The sequence below is a fragment of the Plutella xylostella genome, chromosome 6, assembly GCF_932276165.1.
Source record: "Plutella xylostella chromosome 6, ilPluXylo3.1, whole genome shotgun sequence".
Taxonomy (NCBI): Eukaryota; Metazoa; Arthropoda; class Insecta; order Lepidoptera; family Plutellidae; genus Plutella; species Plutella xylostella.
Window position 1 is genome coordinate 12,067,481 of NC_063986.1, and position 27,127 is coordinate 12,094,607.

General features: G+C 39.6%; 1 protein-coding gene across 1 annotated transcript in view; it reads right to left on the reverse strand.

The window, feature by feature from the left end:
- LOC105393244 overlaps positions 1 to 26,541 on the reverse strand; it is a 30,426-nt gene extending 3,885 nt beyond the window's left edge. The window contains exons 1-2 of the mRNA XM_048621656.1: positions 26,392 to 26,541; positions 22,696 to 22,929 (exon numbers count right to left, since the gene is read on the reverse strand). Of these exons, the coding sequence (XP_048477613.1) occupies positions 22,696 to 22,929; positions 26,392 to 26,442 (285 nt within the window). The 5' untranslated portion in view covers positions 26,443 to 26,541. The remainder of the gene's footprint in view (positions 1 to 22,695; positions 22,930 to 26,391) is intronic.
- Between the last annotated feature and the right edge of the window lie 586 nt (positions 26,542 to 27,127).

Here is a 27,127-nt window from a genome sequence, read left to right on the forward strand (position 1 = left end):
ACTTAAATTAAGAGGCGAAAAGTGTGTGTTGAAGCAGACCAACAGGGAAGCAACTCTGCGCATATGTTTGCCCATAGGAACAAACCACAGATTTTCAGTTGTCTCCCATACTTATACTTTAAGTTTGCCTATTCACGTCAAAGTATGTAGGTTATGAAGTGGCTAATTGAATAGTTTGAATGCTAAATATAGAGTTCACGAAATGTAAATAATATAAACTGTACATTGAATACATCTGGCACACCGGGCAGTCAGCGACTCATTCTAATCCTTCACCACAGCGACAAACCCTAGTCAGGCTTTATGATTTATCAACAACACGTGAACAACACACTAACTGAGATGAAGTGGCTAATTGAATAGTTTGAATGCTAAATGTGGAGTTCATGAAGTGTAAATCATATAAACTGTACATTGAATACATCCGGCACACCGGGTAGTCAGCAACTAATCCTTTCACTACAGTGACAAACCCTAGTCAGGCTTTATTATTTATCAACTACACACTAACTATAAAAAAATAAGTGGGTATGCTAGCATGTACTTACAACTATTTTAAATGGTTATAAAAATATAATATTTTCTTTAGGTAAGTAAAACATTTATTAAACTTTTAATTAATAAATTATAAAAAGTATACTATTTCACACACCATAAAAGCATATTAGGTATTCTTAGTTATCAACTATCACAATAATCAGTGTGATGGTTCTCATAGGATCAAATGGGTCTCATAGTATGTATGCCAAGTTTTTCAACTTTTTCAGTTCGGTGCCGCTCCAGTTCATTGTTTCACCACAAGGTTGCTAATGTCATCTGACCATCATTCAGCACCACCATTCACCATTCAGGTGGTTTCTGCCAACAAGAGCTCTCCAACCGTGTCTAGGGCATCAATTTCTGACCGGTTTTGACCATCTTCCGTCTTGCCTACAAGCCAATTTCAATGTTCTGTAACAAACAAAAATGTTTCATTAGATTTTAGTTATACTTATGAACTAAGATTATGACTCCTATTGTCCTCTTCATCATCATCATAACCCATCACGTCCCCACTGCTGGGGTAGGGGTTTCCTTCCAATGAAGGAAGGGTTTAGGCCTAGCCGACCAAGTAGTGCCATGTGAAAAAAGTTTTTTGAGTTGTTTTGTGTGCATATGCCCAATTATAATAACATGTCACGGGTACTGGCACTTACCTACTGTTTTTTTCCTCCCATTGATTATATAAATATTATTCAGTCAGGCCGTGGGACAAGCATCGAAGATGATATTCTGCGCCCGTCAGGATCCTGCCCGGGCTTTTTTCTCAAGGCCTTCTAGCTCCTGGGTCCGGGTAGACAGTGGGTGGGTCATCAGTCAGGTGGCATGCTGTTTTTGTTCTTCGTCTCAGGGATCCGATGCATCAACGGCTGCCGATAGCAGGAGCTCCCATGGAATCTGAGCGTACTTGGTCGGGAGCAAGCTTGGTCGTATATCATTTGATGAGACGATGTCCAAGAAACTCAATAAAGTAGTTTAATGAGCCAATATGAATCCATGGGGTAGCGCAAAGCAAAGTAATATTACCAAAATAATACACTCGAAACTCTCGAAAGCACCAGTCAAAATTTTCTTCAAGTTTGACGTTTGGTGACATTTTAATTGTCAAAAAACCATAGATAATACAAACAACAACCACAAATGAGAGGTTTTCGGAAAAAAATAACATTTGAAAAACTTATTTGCACAGAGCAGAAAAGTTACAGTGTCACTGGGACTAATGCCGAATCACACAAATAAAACGAGTCCCATGTACACCCTATGCTATCATTTAAGACTGATATCAAAAAGTGACTCAATTTAATCAGTCACTTCACATGTTGTCTTTTTTTTTTTAAGTCGCTGACCCGTGACATTTAACTCTTATTGAACGTTAATTTTTTTTATGGTAGATGTATACCGGGTGATTGGAAAGTCGATGTATTCCTTTAAATGGGTTATAGACGAAGGCATTTCCAGTCGATTGAACCCCATAATGCACTATCCGAAAGTCAACCATTTCTGAGTTATTTAAGTTTCAAGTTTTTTTAGGTTTTTGCCAAAATGTATATTTTAAAACAATTTTTTTAAAATAATAACCATTTTTTTAGTACTTTTTTGATTTTTTTTGATTAGTGACACCTTAGCCAACTAATAATTATCATTAAATGCGCAAAATTTAACTTAATTTAGACACAGTGCTTCAAAATAGATGAAACATTAAGAAACTGTTACGAAAGGTGAAAACAAAAATGCTGAATTAAAAAAGAATTTTATCTGAAAAAATTTCAGGCACTACAGCTTAAAAACATATTCAATTTATCATTCAAGCTCATTCAAGCTTTAAAATGACATATTCCAATCTTAAATCGATTAAGGTATGACCCAGATATAGCCAAAACAACCACATAGGCGGACAAATCTCAGTAGGGAAACGAACAAGATTTGTTCCAATTTTAAGGTAAAAGTTCTTATAACTGGACTTTGTAGAGCTCTGAACCGTTTACTAATTATTGTTCTCCGATAGCACGGTTCCTCAGAAGTGTCCGTAGTCGAGCTGGCTTCATTGATCGTAACTGATCACCGAGGTTAAGCTACAACTGGCACGGTCAGCCATTGGATGGGTGACCGATTTCAAGTGTTTTTTTCTGGACGCTTCCGTGCTTCGGACGGCACGTTAGGCCGTGGGACCCGGTTGCTGCTTCAGCAGCAGTCGTTAAGTCTAGTCAGAGGCCTTCAGGCGGCTCGAAAACATCTGATAGTCGGGTTGCCCACTTACCCGACAACTCTCTCAGCACAAGCTTGCTTGTGTTGGGGTCCACAAACCCGCACTAGGCCAGCGTGGTGGACTAGGCCTAAACGCTTCCTTCATTGGAAGGAGACCCGTGCCCCAGCAGTGGGGACGTGATGGGTCGATGATGATGATGATGATGACGGTTCCTCAAAAGCACAGATCGACGATAAGGTTGCTTTACCGAAATAATGCTTGTCCGATAACACGGTTAGCCTAAAGTACTTTTCAGTAGGTTCAGAGCTCTACAAAGTCTAGTTATAGGAGTTTTTACCTTAAAATTGGAACAAATCTTGTTCGTTTCCATACTGAGATTTGTCCGCTTATGTGGTTGTTTTGGCTATATCTTGGTCATACCATAATCGATTTTACATTGGCATATGTCATTTTAAAGCTTATAAATTGTCAATTTTTTAAAGCTGTAGTGCCTGAATTTTGTTCAGTTAAAATTCTTTTTTAATTCAGCATTTTTGTTTTCACCTTTCGTAACATTTTCTTAATGTTTCACGTATTTTGAAGCACTGTGTCTAAATTAAGGTAAATTTTGCACATTTAATGATTATAATTAGTAGGCTAAGGTGTTACTAATCCAAAACAATCAAAAAAGTATTAAATAAATGGAAATTATTTTAAAAATTTTGTTTTAAGACATAAATTTTGGCAAAAACCTAAAAAAACTTAAAACTTAAATAACTCAGAAATGGTTGACTTTCGGATAGTGCATTATGGGGTTCAATCGACTGTAAATGCCTTCGTCTATAACCCATTTAAAGGAATACATCGACTTACCAATCACCCTGTATATGTCGCAGGCATCTGGTTTAATCTCCTGTTTGATTGAACCGCTAGCCCGTTCATTGGGTGACGCTATTCAGTTGTACGACTAGGCCGAACGTTGATTGTACAAGCGTCACAAAACGTCCAACTAGTTAGCGGACTTAAAATCAGTCAGGTGGTGAATAAAACAAATATGGCGTCTAACAGCGAACAGCTGACACAAAAAGCACTTGTATTGTTATTCTTTGCAAATAAATTAGCTTTAAAGTGCGTTATTTATGTTAAAATAGTGTGACAACATGGATTTACCTATTATAACACCGCCGGCGGCGGATAGTTTCAAAGAAAAAAATGTTCTGAAACTGGATAATTATAAACAACAATATCAAGGTACGTTTATTGTTATTGTTTAGTAAATTTGTGAGATGAGAGCTTTGTGACAAAGTCTTTTTGTTGACTCTTGTCTGGTCATGTTCATCCTAACCAGACATTATAAAGTTGCTATACCATCCCATTTAACGACTTCGATGAATAACGTTCAGTCAAGACGTTGGACGTTACAGTCAACCACTTGACGAGTTGTTCTTTAGTCATTCAACTGAGTAGCGTCATCCAATGAACGGGCTAGCGGTTCAATCAAACAGGAAATTAAACCAGATGCCTGCGACATATACACAACATTTAGAGTCACTAAAAATAATAATTAGTATGCATTTTGCATAATTTAAAAACCTATAATTTATTCCGGTTAGAGTTCTTGCGCAACCTGCACAAACACGTTAGAACCAGTTAGGTCTTGTTACTACCTGACGAAATACCAAATTTCATTGCGTCATCACCATAAATAACTAAATTATGGCAGTTTGAAAATTTTGATTTTTTAGGTCGAATTGTACTTATTTAGGTATGGTTAGGTTAGCGTTAGGTTCGGTTGGTTAGGGTTGGTTGGTTTACACCACTACTACTAAGTTAGACCCTTGTAATATATTATTACAAAGGTCTTAAAATTAAAAATGAATAAATTGCATAAATTAGAAAGCATGCTAAATACCATACCACCCACTTAAAGGTGAAGGTCTTGACCTCGATAAAACAAGAAAACAGATGCATGCATAAAAAGTGGTACCGGACACGACGAGCGGTATAAAAGGTGCGGGCATTTGAGTGAAAAAGTATTCAGTGTTCAATCCTCATGGAATTAACACCAGTGTACTACGGTTATCACATTGTAACCAATCTTGATATAAGTTTATATCTATCACCAAGTGACTTACAAGATGAGCGACCAACAATCATCGGACGAAGAGGTGTTCGAGGCGAGTCAGATGTCACCGAAGGTCCAGGAGGAAGCAGACAAAGCGGTCCCTATTCAGACCCAGACTCCCAAGACGTCTGTGGAGCGCACGAGCGACGAAGGAGCACCGAAGAAGAGGAGACGTCTAGATATGAACAAAGAAGGGGCAACCTCGACGGAGAATCCATTGATGAAATTAGCTGCTCTTTATTTACGCGAAGAAAAACTGGACCCAAAGTTAACCGCCGAACTCCTTGGAAAGTCATCAGTTTTCATTCAGGAACGAGAAACAATTACTACCATCTCGTGTATATTTCTACTAATAAAAGCTGGGCCAACAGTTAGCTTGGCAAAATTATTAAAACAGACCAATTTATTCCCAATTGACAAGCTGCGCACTTAAAAGTTCTCTTATCCGCTTCTGTGAGAACGTTTCGTAGTGTCTTACGATTATCGCAGGGAGCAAGGTACTCAAGTAGATGAGTAAGACATGTAATTTTCCTACACATAAATTGGTCTGTTTAATAAAGATTTTTTATATATATACACGAGATGGTAGTGATTGTTTCTCGTTCCTGAATGAAAACTGATGACTTTCCAAGGAGTTCGGCGGTTAACTTTGGGTACAGTTTTTCTTCGCGTAAATAAAGAGCAGCTGATTTCATCAATGGATTCGCCGTCGAAGTTGCCCCTCCTTTGTTCATATCTATGTAGACGTCTCCTCTTCTTCGGTGCTCCTTCGTCGCTCGTGCGCTCCACAGACGTCTTGGGAGTCTGGGTCTGAATAGGGACCACTTTGTCTGCTTCCTCCTGGACCTTCGGTGACATCTGACTCGCCTCGAACACCTCTTCGTCCGATGATTGTTGGTCGCTCATCTTGTAAGTCACTTGGTGATAAATATAAACTTATATCAAGATTGGTTACAATGTGATAACCGTAGTACACTGGTGTTAATTCCATGAGGATTGAACACTGAATACTTTTTCACTCAAATGCCCGCACCTTTTATACCGCTCGTCGTGTCCGGTACCACTTTTTATGCATGCATCTGTATCTGGGGGCACGGCAGTGCCCCCACTAAGTCGAGCAAAAAGCGGCACGGCCGTACCATCCTTTTCTTGAAGCAATTCAGGCCATTTTCGACCCCCTGTAACTTCGTTGTGGATAAAACTAGAAGACTGAATTTTCAATAACCATGCAGACATTGTAAAGACACGGTATATTTTAAATTTCATTCAATTTGAACCAGTAGTTTAAGAATTATAACGGGTCAAAGTTTCTTAATTTTGTCACTGACTCACTCACTCACCGATCATAAAAATTCTAAGGCACTTCTAGCAGACCTAGAAGCTTCAAATTTGGAATATAAGTAGTGTTTGTTGTATGGACCAAGGAAAAACTAAAATATTTGGGGGCACGGTAGTGCCCCCACCAACTCGAGGAAATTTTTTTCAATTTTGGTCCAGTTTTCTAGATAGGTAGGTACATAACTGCTTAAATAATTTCATAATCACATAATTATCTGGGGGCACGGTAGTGCCCTCACCAAGTAAATATAGGCGCACGGTAGTGCCCCTGCCAAATCGAGCAAAAATTCCCGTCATGCAAATTAAATCCGCAAAGGATGGATTGCCTACCTACGGACAAAGCACATCAGCCTACCAGTGCTACCACTTATAGTAAAATTTTCTTAATGTAAGTACCATGAACTTTGTGTATTGGAAACTATGGTTGAAATTTAATTAGGGCAATTTCATGCAGTACGAAGTATCAAAGTTACGTTTATTCATTACGTACATTACGTAGCCAAAAATAATGATTCTTGATTCTTACCTTAAGTTTGCGATTTATGTAGGTAGGCAACCTACCAAACTAAGTTAACGCACCTACGTACCTAGAAGGTACCGAAAAGAAAAAAAAAGTAGAACTGTCTACACTACAAAATACAAAAAGAAATGAGATCCCGTCAAAAACAATACTTGTCAAAAAAAACCAAGTCTCGTAACTCAGTTGTTCTACGGTAAAAAGTTGTGAGATCCATGTAATACCAAGTCTTAGCCACGCACGCATCTCAATCTTAAAAATATTTAATGTTTTATATAAATATATTGACTTGGTCATCGCACTAAATAATTTAATTAACACGTGTTTCCATGCGATGGCCGAGTCTTAAATTCGTACTTCGAAATAATTAGCAAACTAAAATATAATTTAATGTAACGGGTTGGGGCGCTGTGAGCTGAAACACAGGTTAACACCTAGTTGAGCAGCAGATGCTACTTACTTGCCATTGTTGTACACATGTTGTTCATAAAATATTAGCTAATAAGCATAGCAACATCCGTAACTCTTCTGATAACACATTAGACCTGGTTTTCAGCAATTTTCCTTTAGAACTACATACATCTTCCGACAACCCTCTTATAATGGAAGACGTTTTTCATCCATCCTTATTACTAGAAGCCACTGACATTTCTTCTACTCCTCTTCAATCAAATGTAATCACCAAACATAAATTCTTTAAAGGAGATTATAGTTCTATTATAAAATATCTTAATGATATACCTTGGAGGGAAATACTGAGCACTGAATCGGTAGATAAAGACGTTCAAATACTGTACGATCACCTTTATAAGTGTATTGACGAATTCGTGCCGAAAGTGTCCACTTACAAACCTAATACCTATCCTGTTTGGTACACCAGTGCTTTATTAACCCGCCAGTGGTGACGTCAATTTGACTTACATCGTTGGTGACGCCGGTCTCACGCACCGGGATTTTCAAACTTATTTTTTTTACATAATTGACTACACATGCTACCCAAAATTAGTTTAATTTTAAAGATAAGTACTTGTTTGACAATAAAACAAAGCATTATCATAAATCACGGCTCGTTTATTAGTCCTTTCACGATGGTACTTAGAACACTTAATATTTAGATAAATTTTCACCTATCATCTTAAAAAATTAAAAATACAACAATGATGTAATTTTTTATAACTAAATCTGCCTTTTATAGTTTTATAACACTACGAACTTCATAAGAAATAACAAAAATTGTTATACTTCTACCAAAAAAATAATTAAAAAATACACTAAAAGTCATTGTTCCTTCACAGCCAAACAGTCTCTGCAAGACGGCACTATAAATGTTCGTGACACAAATATTTCTTACATTTTGTGACAAATGTATTTTGTTATTCTGTTTATTTCACCATCCAAATTCATAACATTGACCATTCCTTGAAGGTCCAGCTGTCTCCGTCTTCATTTTCAAGGACATGCTGAAACTAGCTGATATTACTATAAAAACTTGTTGAAATCTATAAAGTACTTATATTTGTATATATACCTACAAATATTTATTAAAAATAGTTCAATCATGAAAAATATAATAACAAAACCAAAATATAGTAAAGAAAAATAAAAAAATAAATGAAAAATTTAAAAAATACCTTTAAATCTGACATAGTCGGTGACCCCGGTCTCACGCACCGGGTTGGCGCCAAAACTCCGAAACCTGCGCACGAGTCATCGTCGCAGGGTGGACTGACGATGGGGGATGGGAAATGAGGCAGCTACCCGAAACCACAACAAAAAAAGATGGCTAATAAGAAAGTTATTCGACTTTTTCAAACCACCCGGTCTCACAGACATATACGTCACCACTGGCGGGTTAAGAATAATAAAAGAGAAATCCAAAGCCCATGCTCGCTGGAAACGTTTTAAAAATAGATTAGACTACAACGAATTTGCTCTGCTCCGAAAGAGACAACGTAAAATCGAAGTCGAATGTAAAAATAAATATATCCGTGAAATGGAAATTAATATAAAGAAAAATTCTAAATGCTTTTGGTCTTTTATAAAAAATATGCGAAATAGCCCTAGGTTCCCTAAAGTCGTAACATTCAGAGACAAAAAGTATACGGAAGGCCCAGATATCTGTGGTGCATTTAATAGCTTTTTCTATAGTGTGTTTGTTGAGGGTGCTGACAGCTACCCGGATATTCAGTTACCCCCACCACAAATGGGATCCAGTTCACCATGTCATTCACTATCATTAACTCACGACGAAATAACTAAATGTCTAAAGTCCCTTGATATCCATACAGGTGCTGGAAGTGATTGCATACCCCCAGTTTTTATTGTTAGGAGTCTACCAGCAATAGTGACTCCCCTTTATATTATTTTAAATAGGTCTCTAAAAGAAGGTATTTTCCCAATCAAGTGGAAAGAAGCTTACATTTCCCCCATTCATAAAAAAAGGATCGAAACTCAAAGTAGACCACTATAGGCCAATATCCAAGTTGAATATTTTTGGGAAAATATTTGAAAAATTGGTGTATGGTAGTCTTTACACATCCCTGTCCCGCAGTATACCTACGGAGCAACACGGGTTTTTACAAGGTCGATCAACAACAACAAATCTGTCTCTATTCATGAATTTCGTTCACAAAGCAATGGATGATCATAGCCAAGTTGACGTGGTGTACACAGACTTCGAAAAGGCTTTCGATCGTGTGGACCACGTCATACTGCTGCGTAAGTTACAGCACCTTGGCATACACGGCGATCTCCTTCGATGGGTGGAGTCATACCTCTCAAACAGATCTCAGGCAGTTGTCGTGGGAGGTTACAAATCTGACTTTGTGCAAATCCCCTCCGGAGTTCCCCAGGGATCTCATTTAGGGCCACTCTTTTACAACGTCTATCTGTACGATATCTACACATGCTTTTTACACTCGAAATTCCTTATGTACGCAGATGACACAAAGATTTTCTTGGACATTAAAACTGAAGCTAACTGTCATAACTTACAGGCCGATTTGAATCGATTGTCAGTATACTACGAAACAAATAGGATTAAAGTCAATGTTGATAAATGTCAAACTATATCATTTTCTCGTAAACGTGCCCCGATTAAATTTCCTTATAGCCTACAAAATACTATTATAGACAAAACAGATTTGGTGAGAGATTTAGGTGTATACTTCGACAGTAAACTATTAATGGATCAACACATAGATATAATCACAGACAAAGCTTACAAAAACTTTTTTACGTCCCTACTGTGCGTACAAACTACGCCTCAAACTGTGTAAATTTTAGATTACCAAATACTTACAATAATAAATTCTCTGTAGTAGATATCTTCCACTTGTCTAAAAATGCTTTTAAAAACCAAATAATCACCATATTAAATAGCAAATTATAACCATACGAACTCCTGAAATCCAATCAAATTCACCCGGTGAATGTAACCTCTCCCTTATACTCTTATCAATTTGTAATTAAGTATAAGTTAAATTTAGACTCCACCGACAATCAATCTTACTACCTACTTAAATACTTTATTAACTGTATAACTGTGAGTGTAATTATTTATCCAGTGAATCTTTATTTATCAGTCTACCTATGTATATATTATTGTGTACTACCTATTTATGTGTATGCCTTCACATCTGCTTATGTATATATAATATAGTATATATATTTGTGTACTAAGGATGTACCTACCTAATAATTCACTTTTATTAATAATGACACACACACACTCACACACACACACACTCACACACACACACACATACACATACACACACACACACGAACACACACACAAAACATGTCTGCTTTTGTAACCTGAATAATTACCTAGTTTAAGTTCTAGTTCTAATAAATTACTATATATTAAGTTAACATAGTAAAATCCATTAATGGCCTTATTTATAAACAATGTTAGCAAACTATGTTAATTAAGATGCTGTGGATTTCTGTTAATAAATAAAAAAAAAAAAAAAAAAAAAAAAACCTGGGCTTTGTTATACGAGCATGTGGGCCTATCAAAGATATTGACAGTATCAAAATGGTATATAACGCCTATGTCCGTAGCATTCTCGAATATGCCTCCTGTATCTGGACTCCCCAGTATATCACGTACGATCATCAAATAGAAAGGATCCAGAAAAAGTTTACTAACCATCTTAACTACAAGTCCCGGAAGTATTTTGATTCCTATGAGAGTAGCTGTGATCACTTCAATATGCAGACCCTTAATAATCGTCGTATCGTATCGGATATGATGTTCCTTCACGACGTGCTGCGCAGCCGCGTGGACTGCCCGCCGCTGCTGCGGGAGGTGGGGCTGGCGGCGCCCGCGCGCCGCACGCGCCACACTCCGCTGCTGCATGTTCCGCTTTGTCGGACTAACTACGCACAGAACACGGTGTTGACTAGAATTACCCGGACATATAATAAACACTTCAGTGAATTATACTTATTTGACCTTTCCAAACCGTCCTTTAAAAACAAAGTTAACTCTCTTGTGAGCAGAAAATTATAGATTACCTATAATGCATATTATGTACCTAATGTATGGATAAAGTAGTTATATGTTATATTGCATTTATTTATATATATATTTTTATAAAAATCATATTATATAATATTTACCCCCCCCCCTTTCCCACCTATCCTATAAGCAAGCTGCGATTAATTTTACCTAACCTATGTTTGTAACTAGTAATTAAAAGAATAAGATGTAAAACCTAGGCACGTAGTACCTACACTAATTTGTTAAATTAAAATCCTAACTAATATTATAAATGCGAAAGTAACTGTGTCTGTCTGTCTGTCTGTCTGTCTGTCTGTCTGTCTGTCTGTTACTCTTTCACGCCAAAACTACTGAACGGATTTGAATGAAATTTGGTATACATACGGTCTAGACCCTGGGAAAGAACATAGGCTACTTTTTATCCCGGAATTCCCACGGAAAAACTTTTTAAGGCGAAGCGAAGCGCGCGGGAACAGCTAGTTAATAATAAAACTAACTTCTACACATAATATATAAGTACAGTAATATTAGAGGAAATCTGTAATTGGCCTTACTGTTATGTTTTTACCTTGTATTTGTACCATTGTAACGCTGTTGATTTTCCTAAATAAATAAATAAATAAATAAATAAGGTAAGTTTTAAGAAATGTATCTTTTTGGAAGTAAATAAATTATTAAATTAGCTGAAGGAGGCGGCGCGCTGCGCGTCGTACTGCAGCCGCTGCAGCCGCGCCGTCAGCGACGCGCGACAGGTCGCCGGCTGCGGGGGGCGGGGGGAGTTAGTGACGAGCGACAGGTCGCCGGCTGCGGGAGACGGGGGGAGTTAGTTACGCGCGACAGGTCGCCGGCTGCGGGGGGTGGGGGGAGTTAGTGACGAGCGACAGGTCGCCGGCTGCGGGGGGCGGGGGGAGTTAGTACAGGCCTCTGCAGAGATACCTGACTACCCTTTACAGCACTGAGATTGGTCAGGTAACAAATAAGTAAGAGAAAAGGTGACATTAGAAATTTCAGACGCTATATTATTTAACCCTACTAAAAATAAACATCATTTTCATTGAGTTATAATGATTTTATGTATAGACTAATGGTCTTTCTATATGGTTTTATAATAGATATTTATCTGCACTGCAGACTATGAAATTCATTTTACTTTATGATAAAAAAGAGTATAATAAATTAACCACATAAATCAATTCAACGAAAACAGCAAGAAATGAGCTGTCGAAGTAAATCCATTCTATTTATATATCATACTCGTAACTTTGACAGTTGTTTAACAGAATCAATTTTAATGCGGAGAATCAGTAAGTACATGTGCAGTTGAGCGACACGAGAGCGACATGTGAGCGACACCGGCGCTGGCAGTTAAACAAACAGTTGCACATTACCGCTGCACCTTCAGCTCTAGAACTAGATCTGGAGCAAGGCCTAGGAACCTACTGGAGCCACCAGGTATTATCTCGGTCATAAAACAATATTCGACGGTCATAAACCTGTAAATACTCCGGGACATAAAGACGGCAGTTCGTCAGGCGTCGGTGTCGCAGGAAGCATTGAGTTGAGGAGTTGTCGTGACGTGACGTCACCACATACCACAAATATCGATGAGGTGGACATGAGATGAGGGAGTGTGGCTAAGAAATGAGCGATAGTTAAGAGGACTTGCTCGTCCATACAAAAAGAGAAAACGTTTTACTACCTCTAAATATTATCCAATTTCCATGACTTTTAGTATGTTATTGACACAAGGAATAACTAGGTTTATAGCTTTTTCTTTTTTCGAAATTTTGTATAGGTTCAAAGTTATAGGCACCTAAAATAACGTAATTTTTGTGTGTTGAATCAAGCCGTTGGTTGAATAATAACAATGTATTTTTTTTAAAAAGCGAAACCTATAAACCTAGAATATATTATGCTGAAGCGATTGACACCAAAATCAAAAAGATTGGTTGATATTTAGTTAGTGTAAAACGTTTTCTCCCGAAACTAGAATTTCATTATGAAAAGTAACTATTGTCAGTCGCGTGCTGCAGTGCATCTCTATCGCACCCGTTCCGGGGGCATAAGAGCGCAAGTGATAACAAACCTTTTCCTAAATACCTATTTCGCTAGAATCGTGAAGGTATACTCTCCTTTTAAGTTAATATATTTGTTTTTTAGCACGTTTTATTTTGCATTTTGCTACAAATTGAAGAATTTTTTACTTATTTCCCGCTCAAAAACATACTAGTAAGATCATAAGATAAATATTTACGATACAACATAACGATGTTGTTGCCTGATGAATGAAGCTATGGTTGCCATAAAGGTAACCATTGCGGATATCATTTTCCTAAATGGACATACTAACGACGCAAACCAAACTAATAATTTGCTATGCAGAGCGGCTGTCCAGTTTCAAAACACAGTAACAGCCAAGAGACAAAATGTTCAGGAGAGCCAAAAAACGTTTTTGTCCCTTCATTTCAATGCCCTGGTAAAACTATGATACATATCTAAACGAATGTAAGCTTAAAAGAACCGGCAGAACCTAGGCTTTACATACAATACTATTTCATTTAAATATGACTAATATTGTTGCTGTAATGCACAAAAGAAAACACTAACTAGGTTTTAAATGGTTTTCTCACCCTAAAACCGCCCTCACTGACCATTTTATAACCTAGTAAGAGCCATTATTGTGTAATTTAAGACAAGTAAAGTATATTTAAATTGCAATAATAACGTAATAATTTATATGTTTTTTATTTTTTTATATGTTTTGGATCCTTCACATAATATAAATCAAATTTTGCAGCACTTTTACACGACCGCACTAAGTAATAGCTGAAATACCGGCATATTTTTAAGTTTTATCTAAATGAACCAAATCGCCATATTAAGAAGGCATGTCTGACACGAACATTATTTATGGCTGCCTTAAATTAGACAATATTTCCTAAATTTTGAGCTTAAACTAGTTTACAATGTTTGAGTTTTTTTTGATTTATGCAAAATAGGGCTAGTAGAAAGGTTCTGACGAGAAAGGTCTCTATGGCTTTTATAAAGAAGACAAAATTTCCTTATGTTCTACTTTTAATTCACCCCTCTAGGTCTCATTGGTTCAAAGATACAGGTTCTGAAATATCTGATATTTTTTCGAAAAAAGTTTTGTAATAACGTATGCCATTTGTGACTTACTAAAATTAACGGGCAAAAATTTACCTTTGCTGACCATTTCAAAACCTAGTAAGCGCCATTGACAATTTTAAAACCTAGTAAGTCATTTTCACTTACTGTGTTTTAAAATGGTTGGTGGCTCTTACTGTGTTTTAAAATGTTTTTCGTGGCATTTTTGATTTCGCAGGGTGGAGTTACTAGGTTTTTAGAAATTTTATTTTCGTTTCTAAGCCGTTTTTTGATATTCTGACAATGCAGGAATGTGCGGAATCGCCTAAAATAATGTATAAATCAAAGACCCGTTTTTTTAAAAAGTTGGCGCTTACTGTGTTTTGAAATTGGACAGCCGAGAGTTTCTCGTGCATTCCGTGGCCCCAGCCGGCGTCCTTCATGCGCAGGGTTCATTTGACCTGACATTGAGCTGAAACTTTCAGTCACAGCTACATACTGCCGCCGCCGCCGCCGCCACCGCCGCCGCGTGGTATTTATAATGGCGATGGCGAAAGTCCGGATGTTTGTCCGATGCGATCCATCGATCGACTCTACGTCCTGTGACGTGAGTCCACGTGCTGACGTCACGACATTGTACCGAGTGTGTTCACACAAGTGAAGAGTGACCTTCCGCTGCAGACGGTTATCTACTGATGCATTTTTTTGTAGATTATTACCTCATTAACATTCATTTTGCAGTCAAATATTTTCAGTAGTTTCCAACTGTGTAGACAACGTGTTTAGTTTTGTAATGATTTACGAACATTTCAGTTTATGAGTCTTGCGATGTTGCATTTTTAGTACGAGTAAGTCTCGCTTCAAATGGTTTTGATACTTGCTCTAAATTATGTAAATGCTGTCATTCGATATATTGTAAATTGTAATCAATTGTAAAGAATGATACGGTGTACAATATTATCTGTGACATCATCTTACATTGTTTTATTAAATTCATCAATAAATCAAAAGGCTATGAAGCAATAAATATATTATGGATACCTATAAGTCAATAATTGATCACATACTGATACATTTGTTTTCATAAATTAGTCGCAGTAGCGTTTTCTTTGGCATTTGACATATTTTCATGGACGTCATGAAAGTGAGCTGAAACTAATGCTGGTAAGTATACTAAAATTAGATGTGTCTTTAATATACGTTTCAATTTATTAAATTTAAAACCTCTGTTTTATTTATTACACTAATCAAACTACATAACTAAGCTTAACCTTAGTTAGGTACTCTAAAAGCATAGATGCATCAGTACCGACAGCACAATGGGCATTAGTGTCAGCAGCGACCGCGGCGACCGCCACGAGCCATTGTCGGGAGGCGAGGAAGCGAAGCGGGACCGAGATGCTCACACCAGGACACGGTCACGGCATGAGCGACGATCTAAGAGCCAGGAGTGCTGGAGGACCTTCGCAGGGGTCGAGTGTGGCCCCGGGGCCCTTCGAGACACACTACTGCTTTCAGTTAGGTAGCCACTGTGCAGACTAGGTACAATTTATAGCAAGAAAGATGGCTTCTATTATATTAAGCGGCTCACGACGATTACGTGATAGCGATGGATAGCCATAGTTTTATAAAAGTTAGGAAATATGAGATAATAGACCGCTAGTCTAAAAATGTTTTCAAGCATGAAATCTCGGACAGACACAAGATGTGTGTATGGTGTTTACATATTCATGCGTTCAAATAGTACAAGTCTAACAGCGCTCGTAATTACGAAGGAGCGGTGATTGCGGCCAGCCCTTACTAACCTATTATTAACATCGTAATAGTTATCTTTATGAATTACGCATGGAATTTCTTACTGCTTCTATGCATAATTTTTATTGATTTATCTCGACTGAATAATTTAATATCTTGTCGTCTATCAATCAATTTAATTGCATGAATTATTGGCATGTTAAGTTTCACGTTGCAGTACTTGACTAATCTGAGCCCTAATCTATCAACACGGCTACTCACATTATAGCAATTCATACTAATCTTGATCGCAACCAATTACATCCGGTCCTTTGTCCAGTAGATATTAAGTTACACCTAGGTTTAATATAATTGTGGTTAGGATGCTACCTAATTCTGTCTTTGAAAAAGCAATTTCTCTTAATTAGCGAAGTTCAATAATAAACGAGAGTTCGACATGTTTCATTAACATTGAACGCTGCGGCTCGATAGAGTCAAGGCGACTCGACAAGCGGTGGGGTGACCACCACTGCACCAGCATGGCGGGAAACTGCGGACCAAACCTCATCGACTTTTTAAAATTTTATATTGATGAAATTATATGTTCAGAGAGTTCGGACACAACTAACTAGATAACGTACCCTCTTTATCCCGCTAGACTGATCACCGTATGACCTTAGACAAGCAGCTGGTACTAGATATACCTAGCTGGATGAAAAGGCTAAGGCCAAAGCATTATTCTGACTGTATTTGGGAGATGGCTATTGCCAATGTCAAGTGTAGGCTGATAGTAAAGAAAAGAAGGACTCCAGTTTCATAATCTACAATAGGAACTTAATAAGTTTTATTATTCTACATTAAATAAAATCGTGTCCCAAATGTCCCTGTTATGATGGAGCACGTCCCCTGGCAGCGCGGCGGGCGCGGCGGCTGCCAGCGACTAATGCGCGGAGATCGACACTCACTCACTCACCCGCTACAGCGTGACGGATGTTCTACACACGTTATTGTGCAAATACCGAGCATTTAGGTGAGCGAGCATGTGGGCTCCTCCTAGTGAGCAATGGCTACTGGGGTAGAAAGGTTTCAAGACAGTCCTTCGTTTACAACAGCTTAGGCTGTACAGCATAAGAATGATCTGTGTTTGACCGAAAATCTTTATTGTCTACGGCACATGTTGACTTGGTGCCTTTTTGATGCTTTGCGGAGAAACCCTTCAACGGTTACCATTTGTTTTTTATCCACGACAAAATAAATGTTTCTTTATCGTTAAGTTCCACCCGTAGTTCTACAGCCATATACACGGAGTATTAATGCCTTAGGAGGAATACTTTGAGAAATAAATACATATAATTAGTATCAACATTCAGAATTTTCAACACACTGTATATGCATAGCACTATTTCGATAGTCGATACCGTTGTGATGTGTTCATCGGCAACGCGACAGCAATGCGAATCACAATTATTTTGGCTTCACTCGAGCGTCTTCCGAGAAATATCACCTGTTCCATTGAGAATGTTATAATTGTACTAGGTCTTTCTTTATCAATGAAATATCTTACTAGTAGATGGGTAGGTAGGTATATACATTATGCATGCGGCTCATCTTCTGAAGAAGTTCCCTAACTATCTATTGATAATATTGACGTAAATTCAATACCTATGTTATGTTATTATTAATAATATTAAATAAATGTTAACAAGCGGTACCACTTTGATCGTTAAAGTAAATAAAGTATGCTTTTATAATTATCACTTATTATTTTATCGCACCACGACAGTGTTGCTAACGACTACCACTACAGTCCGTGCCATATCCATAAGTCAGTCAGGTTTTTAGTAAGTATTAAATTCACCAGAGACCTACTATATACCCCCGCGATTATCAAAACTTCATGCATGAAAATTCTTGTTTACAGCAGCCCTTTTCCAATGGTTACCTGTAACATTGGAAGCGTCCGCAACATTCATGCACCAACAACAAACATTTGCAACCTGTGTGCTATCAATTTGGTTACCGTTATCGATGCAACATGCCTGGCCATTTATTGTGCGAGTATTATTTGAATGTCATGCGATAGTGTGCGGCGCGGCCGGCGGCGCCGCGGCGGTCGTAAACACGAGGGTCAGGGGTCAGCGCAGACAGCCGGCCCGTGCCCCCGGCGCCGCTAACCGTGCCCCCGGGCCGCTGGCTGTGCCCCCACCTCGCTAGCTGTGCCCCCGCCCCCGCTAGCTAAGCCCCGCTAATGTGCCGACGCACTCGGGATGCATCTGGCGCCGCTATCTCGCGATGTGGCGCATTACCTCTGTGCTCCGGTAATCCTCGCTATCGTCACAGATAGCGCGCACTCGCGGCGCGTCGAGTGCACGGGGAACTGGGTTACTGTGGCGCGATCCACGCATACCTACGTGCACCAGACTTTGTATTGCGTGAGTTTTACTCCAAATAGCAGAGCTTTAGAATAGAGATATAATGCCAAAACAACAAAGGAAAATATATACTTGAAAGCCTCCCCAAGTCTTGCGGACGTACTTATGCAATGTCCAAGTATTGATGATTGAATTACCGCACGGGCTCTTTGCTCAATGATGGACTTCCCATGTTGTCTGTAATGGGCCATTAGATTGGTAGTATTGGTGCATTAGATGGAGGCTAATCGCGCGCTCGCATGTCGCGAGGTTCGTACCTCCGTAACGATGCATCGCTGTATCTGCTGCGATTCCTATCTGTTTATTACCACTTAGCCATTATTTGCATGTATCTGCATATATATATTTGTATCATTTCTCCGGCTGTAACCGAGAAAGCACCAATGCATTGAATACCTATGAAGGAGCCCTAAGTATTCGCGACGCAGTGATCTGAATTCACTCTAGATACCTAGCGCTGGCAAATGCTTCACAGTACTTAGTTGAATCCTAATCTAGGTTATAACGTGTGCTGCATTTTGGTGTTATACTTATTGATCTTGTTTACAGCTTGTCGCTCACGTCCGTAGGTACAAACCCTAGTTACCCTACACGTGCCCCCTGGGTGGTGCTAACGAGTGACAACGCCGAATGTCGGGCGGCGGTAAATCGACCCGACCTCCTCTCCGAGCAGAGGCGGCGATCTCCCGCCGTAAAAAAGGAGAATCACCAACACGCCTGCCAAGCGCGGTGATTATGGCAAATACACCTCCTAATGATGGAAAAAACAAAGCCCCGGCCCCCAGTCCCCGGCAGCCCCGCTATCCCGGACTCCGGTAGCGGTCACGGTAACGGCGGGGCAGGGGGTGCGAAGAATCTCCGGCAGAGAGTCGGCTACCAGCCCAACCGACCCTTGCACCTGGCAACATATAACGCACGGACACTGAGGGAAGACGTGAAGATAGAGGAGCTGGAAGAGGAAATCAGCAAGTTAAAATGGGACATTATAGGGTTATCCGAAGTCCGACGAGAGGGAGAGGATACGGAAATTCTCCAGTCCGGAAACTTGCTGTACCACCGGGAGGGCGACCAACTGTCCCAAGGGGGTGTCGGGTTCATCGTCAACAAGTCCCTCGTCAACAACATCGTTGAAATCGGAAGTGTGTCGACACGGGTTGCGTACCTCATCCTGAGAATATCTAAACGATACTCAATGAAGGTCATACAGGTTTACGCACCCACATCTAAGCACACCGATGATGAGGTCGAACTTGCGTATGAAGACGTATCGTCTGCCCTGCGTAAGTTCACTACTCATTTCACGGTGGTGATGGGAGACTTTAACGCGAAACTCGGAAAACAAGAAGGCGGCGAGACGAAAGTGGGGTCACATGGATTTGGAGTCAGGAACCATCGTGGGCAAATGCTGGCTGACTTCTTGGAGAAGGAGGGCCTCTATATGATGAACTCCTTCTACAAGAAGAAGCCACAAAGGAAGTGGACGTGGATTAGCCCCGATGGGAAGACTAAAAACGAGATCGACTTCATATTGACGGATAAGAAGCACATATTCAATGATGTCTCAGTGATCAGTAGGGTTAAGACCGGCAGCGATCACCGACTCGTAAGAGGCACTTTGAATATAAACTGCAAAATAGAACGCTCCCGTCTAATGAAGTCCACGCTCCGTCCTACTCCTGCTCAAATCCAGGATCCCGAAAGCTTTCAGTCTGAGCTTTGCGACCGCCTGATATGTTTAGAGAATTGCGTTACAGTTGACGATTTAAATAATAGGTTTGTGGAAACTGTCCGAGAAGTAGGATCGAAATATTTTTCGTCCCGAACCAACCGAGGACCTCAAAAACTCTCAGATGGGACTCTGAGTCTCATAAGAGAACGGAGAGAAATGAGGTTGCAGTCTTCAGTTGATATGGTCGAATACAGACGTCTAAACAGACAGATCGCCAAAACAAGACGTTGCGATATGAGACGCTACAATTGCAAGCGCATTCAAGACGCAATAGAGCAAAACAAGGGCTCCAAAGTCTTTGCTAGAGATCGATCTGTTCGGCAGACTCTGTTGACCCAACTGAAGACCGACACTGGCAACACCGTTTCATCAGTGCCCGAAATTCTGGGAGAAATTGAGAGATTCTACGGACAGTTATACACCACAACACAAAACCCTATTACCAGCGGTGCTCACGACAGCCGAGCGCCACTCACCCGACACTATACCGAAGATATTCCGGACGTCAGTCTAGACGAGATTAGTATAGCTCTCAAACAGCTAAAAAACAACAAAGCTCCGGGAGATGATGGAATAACGACAGAACTTCTGAAAGCCGGCGGTAGACCGATTTTAATAGCACTTCGGAGGCTGTTTAATTCCGTCATACTCGAAGGCACAAGCCCGGAGGCATGGAGCAGAAGTGTAGTGACTTTGTTCTTCAAGAAAGGCAACAAAGCCCTATTGAAGAATTATAGACCCATTGCACTTCTGAGCCATGTGTACAAGCTGTTTTCGAGAGTTATTACGAATCGTCTCGAGCAAAGACTCGACGACTTCCAGTCACCCGAACAAGCCGGGTTCCGAAAAGGCTATAGTACCATAGATCACATACACACGCTTCGGCAGGTTATACAGAAGACCGAGGAGTATAATCTACCTTTATGTCTAGCGTTTGTGGACTATGAGAAAGCCTTTGATTCTATTGAGCTCTGGGCGATGCTTCAATCCCTTCAGCGGTGCCATATAGACTATCGCTATATCGAGGTGTTGAGATGTATGTACAATGCTGCCACAATGTCAGTTCGATTACACGAACATAGCACAAAACCGATCCAGTTGCAAAGGGGCGTGAGACAGGGAGATGTTATTTCTCCGAAACTGTTCACCTGTGCACTGGAAGATGTTTTTAAGCTTGTAGAGTGGAAAAGACTGGGCATTAACGTCAATGGCGAATATATCTCTCATCTACGATTTGCTGATGACATAGTTATTATGGCGGAAACGCTGGAGGAGTTAGGCGAAATGCTCACAGACCTCAATGATGCCTCTAAACAAGTTGGGCTGAAAATGAACATGGACAAGACAAAGGTCATGTCAAACGAACATGTTTCATCATCGCCCGTAACTGTAGGAGGTGTCACCATCGAAGTTGTTGATCAGTATCCCTACCTAGGACAAGTGATCCGATTAGGAAAATCCAACTTCGATAAAGAGGTAGCTCGTAGAATCCAACTCGGATGGGCAGCGTTCGGGAAATTACGACACATCTTCACTGAAAACATACCTCAGTGTCTGAAAACAAAAGTTTTCAATCAGTGCGTGTTGCCAGTGATGACTTACGGAGCCGAGACGTGGTGCTTCACCAAAGGGCTTATCCACAAGCTCAGAGTTGCTCAGCGTGCTATGGAAAGGGCTATGTTAGGCGTGTCCCTGCGAGATAGGATTCGTAATGAAGAAATCCGCAGGAGAACTAAAGTTACCGACATAGCCAAAAGGATTAGCACGCTGAAGTGGCAATGGGCTGGCCACGTAGCCCGCAGAGCCGACGACCGCTGGAGTAGAAAGGTTCTGGAGTGGAGACCCCGTGTCGGCAAACGGCGTGTCGGTCGCCCCCCAACCCGTTGGTCTGATGATCTGCGGAAGGTAGCGGGAAGCCGCTGGATGCAGATGGCGGGTGACCGTTTGGGGTGGCGATCGTTAGGAGAGGCCTATGTCCAACAGTGGACTACGGAAGGCTGAGAGAGAGAGAGAGAGAGAGACTTATTGATCATTCTCTTTATGGCTACGGTTGTAAGGTTGCTTTTAATGCGAAAGCTAGACAAGTTGTCGATCAATTGCGTGCACATTCTTCGCATTACACGCCCCACATGGGACGGTATCTGCGGATCGCATCTGCAATTGTGCACTCGACTCGGAGCGCTTTGATTCCCGACAGCGGCGAGTAAACACTACTCACTAATTACAGACCGCATTGCAAATTCTAATTGAGAGGAGCTTATTATTTATTAGGGTTAACTCTTGAACGTTTATGTTTATTGAAAGCATTGTGATGTACTGAATAGATTTTCAAACAAAAATCTTATCACAAATCGTTGTTTATACGATAAGCACCAATTTTTTTAATCCTTCCAAAGTTTTTACTGTGAAAGACCCCCATGATCCCCACCTTACCAAACCCAACCCAACCATCTGTTCCAAACCAACACTCTACTCACCGCACTGTCATACTCGCGGCCGATCCCTCGCACCACCTCCTCCTTGAAGCCGGTCATGTTGGCGAAGAAGGTCTTGAGGTCGCCGCCGGTGCGCGCGGAGTACTCGGTGTACAGCAGCAGCGCCTCGGCCTGGGTGTCTCGGAGTCGGGCGCGCAGCTCCACGCTGGACCGCTGCTCCACCGCCTCCGCCGAGCCCGCCTCCGACACCTCCACCTCCACCCACGGGGACGAGGGCTGGAAGGAGAAGAAAAGATTGTATGTGAATTGAAAGACAGAATGCTACTGAGGGCTGCCTGATAATAAGAGACCTATGTGACTTGCTGGGTACTTGACTGAAGGAAGGTGGAAGTAAAGGTTTAAGAGAGGAATGCCAAGAAAGACGTGGATGGTTGGCGTGAAAGAAAATGTGATAGAGTGTGGAGTGAATGAAAGTATGACTGGCGATAGGGTAAAATTACGTGTCATGACGGGAAAAGCTGACCGTAAACCAGGAGGAGGCTAGAGAGACGAAGAAGAAGAAGAGAAACTTAAATAGAGAAGCTTACAATTTAAGGAACAAATTTGGTAATAACCTTAATTATTTAGATAATAACAATAAAAGAAACACACATTAGTAAATTATTTTTATCGATTACCGAAGTTTGCAAATTAAACTTAAGACAATGATGCAACAACAGATCCATGACAAATTGATTGTCTTCATATTTCAGAACACGGAAACAATCAAATTAATGAAGGTATAGTTTTAATTAATTTGCAAATTCAGTAAAATAACAAATAAATTGGTGTTATTAATCTTTGATATTATTGATCTGTGTGACAGATCGACATTAAGTGCAGTCGGAGCTATTAGTGCTGACATCATGACTGCAGTTGTAACGTAGTACGTCGGTAAGTGAAGTACTTACTAATTTAACGAGCGCGCAGAGTAATGTCAACCAAACATACGCAGGTCACTTCCTACTGCAGCAATCTACTTGTTAATAGATATAATATGTATCTTATCAGCACTCATCGCTTTTATTTATATGACAGGCTAATTGATTACAGTATACTATCCACTTAATAAATTATAACAGTTCAATCATCTCACATTCAAATCAATGCTCTTTTAAGTTTATGCAAGTTTTAACTTGAAAAATTTATGAGAATTATGAAGTTTGTATTAAAGATCTTTGTTAAACAAACATCTATTATTTTAGTGCTGACAACCTAGCTCTAAACATTGAACATTCCTATGACCTAGGGGTGTTAAAACACACGAAACTTTTATGTATCCTTTATGACGTCATCATAATAATGTTTTACTGTTTCTTCATGACTGTACACCGGTGCACCTCGCCAGAAGATCTGACCCCTCGCTGCCTACTAAATTCGAAGGCCCAAGGGTCAGACTCAGCAAGTCTAGTTATTGAAGAACTAGACTCAGGCATATGCTATGTATTTGAGATATTTTTGAAACTAGATTTTTTTATCGGCCTTGTCCCGAGGAATTTAGCAATAAACTCTATGATCCGTTGACGATCGTTAGCTATGTTGTTTAGTACATGTTAGCTAGGTAGTATAATATAAAAAATAAGTAGGTAGGTACATACATGTTAAATTATTAAGTAGGTATAATCCATATTTTGGTAATTCCATCGAAAACATTATTGTGAGTATTACTGCCAATACTTCGAAGGCTGTAAATTTAACGGCATGGGATTACAGTAAAAAACAGGTGTCATAATGTTTTATCCAATCTGATTTAACAATTAGCTCAAACAGATTATGGAAAGCACCTGTTAAAAATAATTAAAATCCTAGAGAAGCGATGTGTAAGGTTCAGTACCTACTCGTACCTTCGCTAATAGGTACACCTTCATATCTTATCTTGGTAGAAACTTGACCTTAGTGTTATTTTTACCGCTACTTATATGGGTCAGGCTGCTGTTACATGTAACATGATCGTTTACAGCAGAGGCTAGCCACCTCTCTATTCTCTATCTATCAAAATTATTCATAAGCAGTAGAGTATTTTTGAAGTACAAAATTACGGGTACGAAGTATATCTTACTTAGGAAAGCAAAATATAAATGGATTTTCCATTATAAATATTTTATGTTGTCTCTCGAAATGACTTATTTAACGACATAATTTTAAACTGATCGACAGTTTAACAACAGTTTATTGTCTATGCATGACTTCATATTTCAAGTACATGTTGTGTTGTTGTGAAGTGTGCATTTACATGTTGTGTACAGTTTGATGAGTAGTGCACATACTGCAGGCGACACCCGCCGCGGTCACCTCCAGCCTGCCCTCATCATCACGTCATCATCATTGTCATCACATCATCACGGGTGGAGTGGCGGCTTCATCATCCGTGAACGCTCGAGCATATTGATTTAGTGGGTTATTCATGTTTTTGGAATGCAACTCTTATCGCGGTATTTTAAAATGCAATCTGGATGAATCTGATAAGCGATGCACTTGTGTACTCGTAGTACGTATAGTTGCACATTATATACGCTAATCTCTTTTAAGTATATTAATAGGTAGATTGCAAATAAAAATGACGAATCGTTCTATATTTGACTATGATCTGATCTACAGATTAATAAAAAAACTGAATGCAAATACATAGATCTAAATTTCATTACATGCAGGGTACAGGTATCTATATTATTACTTATTTACTTATTTCAAGTAGTTTAACTAATATTAAGATGATACTCGAAATGAGTGGATTGTAAATACATAGGTACAATTACTTTATTTAAACAACAGAAGGTGTTATTATTATACGTATCTATTGTAATGTGGTAAATTAAACATAGCGATGCCGATGTCGCGTAGGTGCTCTATCAGAATTTTTATTTCTACTTCAATTAAAATTAAGACTTTTGTTAGAATATCTTAACCTCTAGAGACCCAGACACCTCATACGATGACATAATGTAGAGACCCACGACAGGTTTCAGATAAAGCTGCAGTTTGCAGCCGCCGAAAACTCTCTGTCTCTGAAATATACTGTCGAGTACCATTAAAAATACTCATGTTATATTTCTGAAAATAGGCTCTGCAGCACCTACTTGAGAGCTGTATTGACCAAGTGACTAACGTTTCTGCTAGATTTGCATTTTAATTGTAAACTTATTTTTACTATCCTAGAATCTATTACTATTATAATAATAAATTGCAGACCTTGCTCAAATTGACTCATCGTACATAGGTAGGTACCTACCAACATACGTTTCACAATATTTTTTCTGTTTGTGATTTCCGTTCCTGAAATCTTTTTTTTTAACGATTGAAAAATATTCCAATATTTTATGTATTGGCTAGGTTATATTCACGTAGTTTTCAGTATTTCTTGAACTACTGAAAACACAGTTTGTTCAGGTTCAACAAACAACGCCGTGATTACAAACACAAACGTTATCTCCCATTGTTTACTATAAGCTGTGCAAGTATTTCAGTACTTACGGCAAATACTCCAAATTAACATAACCAAAGATACAAATAAATTCCAAGACACTTCTCATTCAGAAATACTTTTTCACTCTTACAGCCACGGAAAACTTTTTGTCACCAGCCAGACATTCCACCGAGCCATCACCAACACTTCAAAGAGGTTGTACATGTGTCCTCACATTTAGTAAATAGGTTTTAATTTAATTTATTTTTAAATAAATAAACAAATGAAGAGCAGACCTGCGCGGAGACGGCAGCCAGCGCCGCGAGCGTGAGCACCGCGCGTAGCATCGTCGCGCACTGACGACCACACGACGACGGCCGGCGACCTGACTACCGCGGCACAGCTAGATGCACTACGGGATGCACCGGGTAGTCACACTCTCACGAGACTACTGCTTCTGGCACTCACAACACAAGATGCATGAACAGCACTGAACACGCGACCAGCTCCTGCAGTCGTCGGCCTGCAGATGTGACTAGCGGGGGCGGGATTGCAGGCCTTTGTATGTGCTGGGTAGTTTGGATGGAAGGTGTGTTCACACGTCATGTTCTTTGATCTACGACTAATGAAGGCCATTCGATGGTCTGAAGCGCTTGTAAACCTGAGTGATGTGTGATTCAAAATTGGTTACTAAAATAGGTACCACCTACTTATATTTTTATTTTAAATTAAAACCTTATAATTAACTGTATAATTATGTAATTATACTTAAAGTAATAAAATAATGATACATTAAATTCTCTACTGTATAAAGTTGCTTAAGTATTCCTAATAACTTAGTACGAAGATAAGACAGACCCTCCAAGCCCGAAAATGTGCGATTTTCAACAGGTTTATAATTACATGTAGACAATCACGCTTTTATTATGAAATTACCATAAAATTTGATTCCAATAACAAACTGCCAGCACACGTTGTTAATTTGCGTAGACAAACAGATTTGTGTACTTGCGGATGAGTGCTCGCATTCTC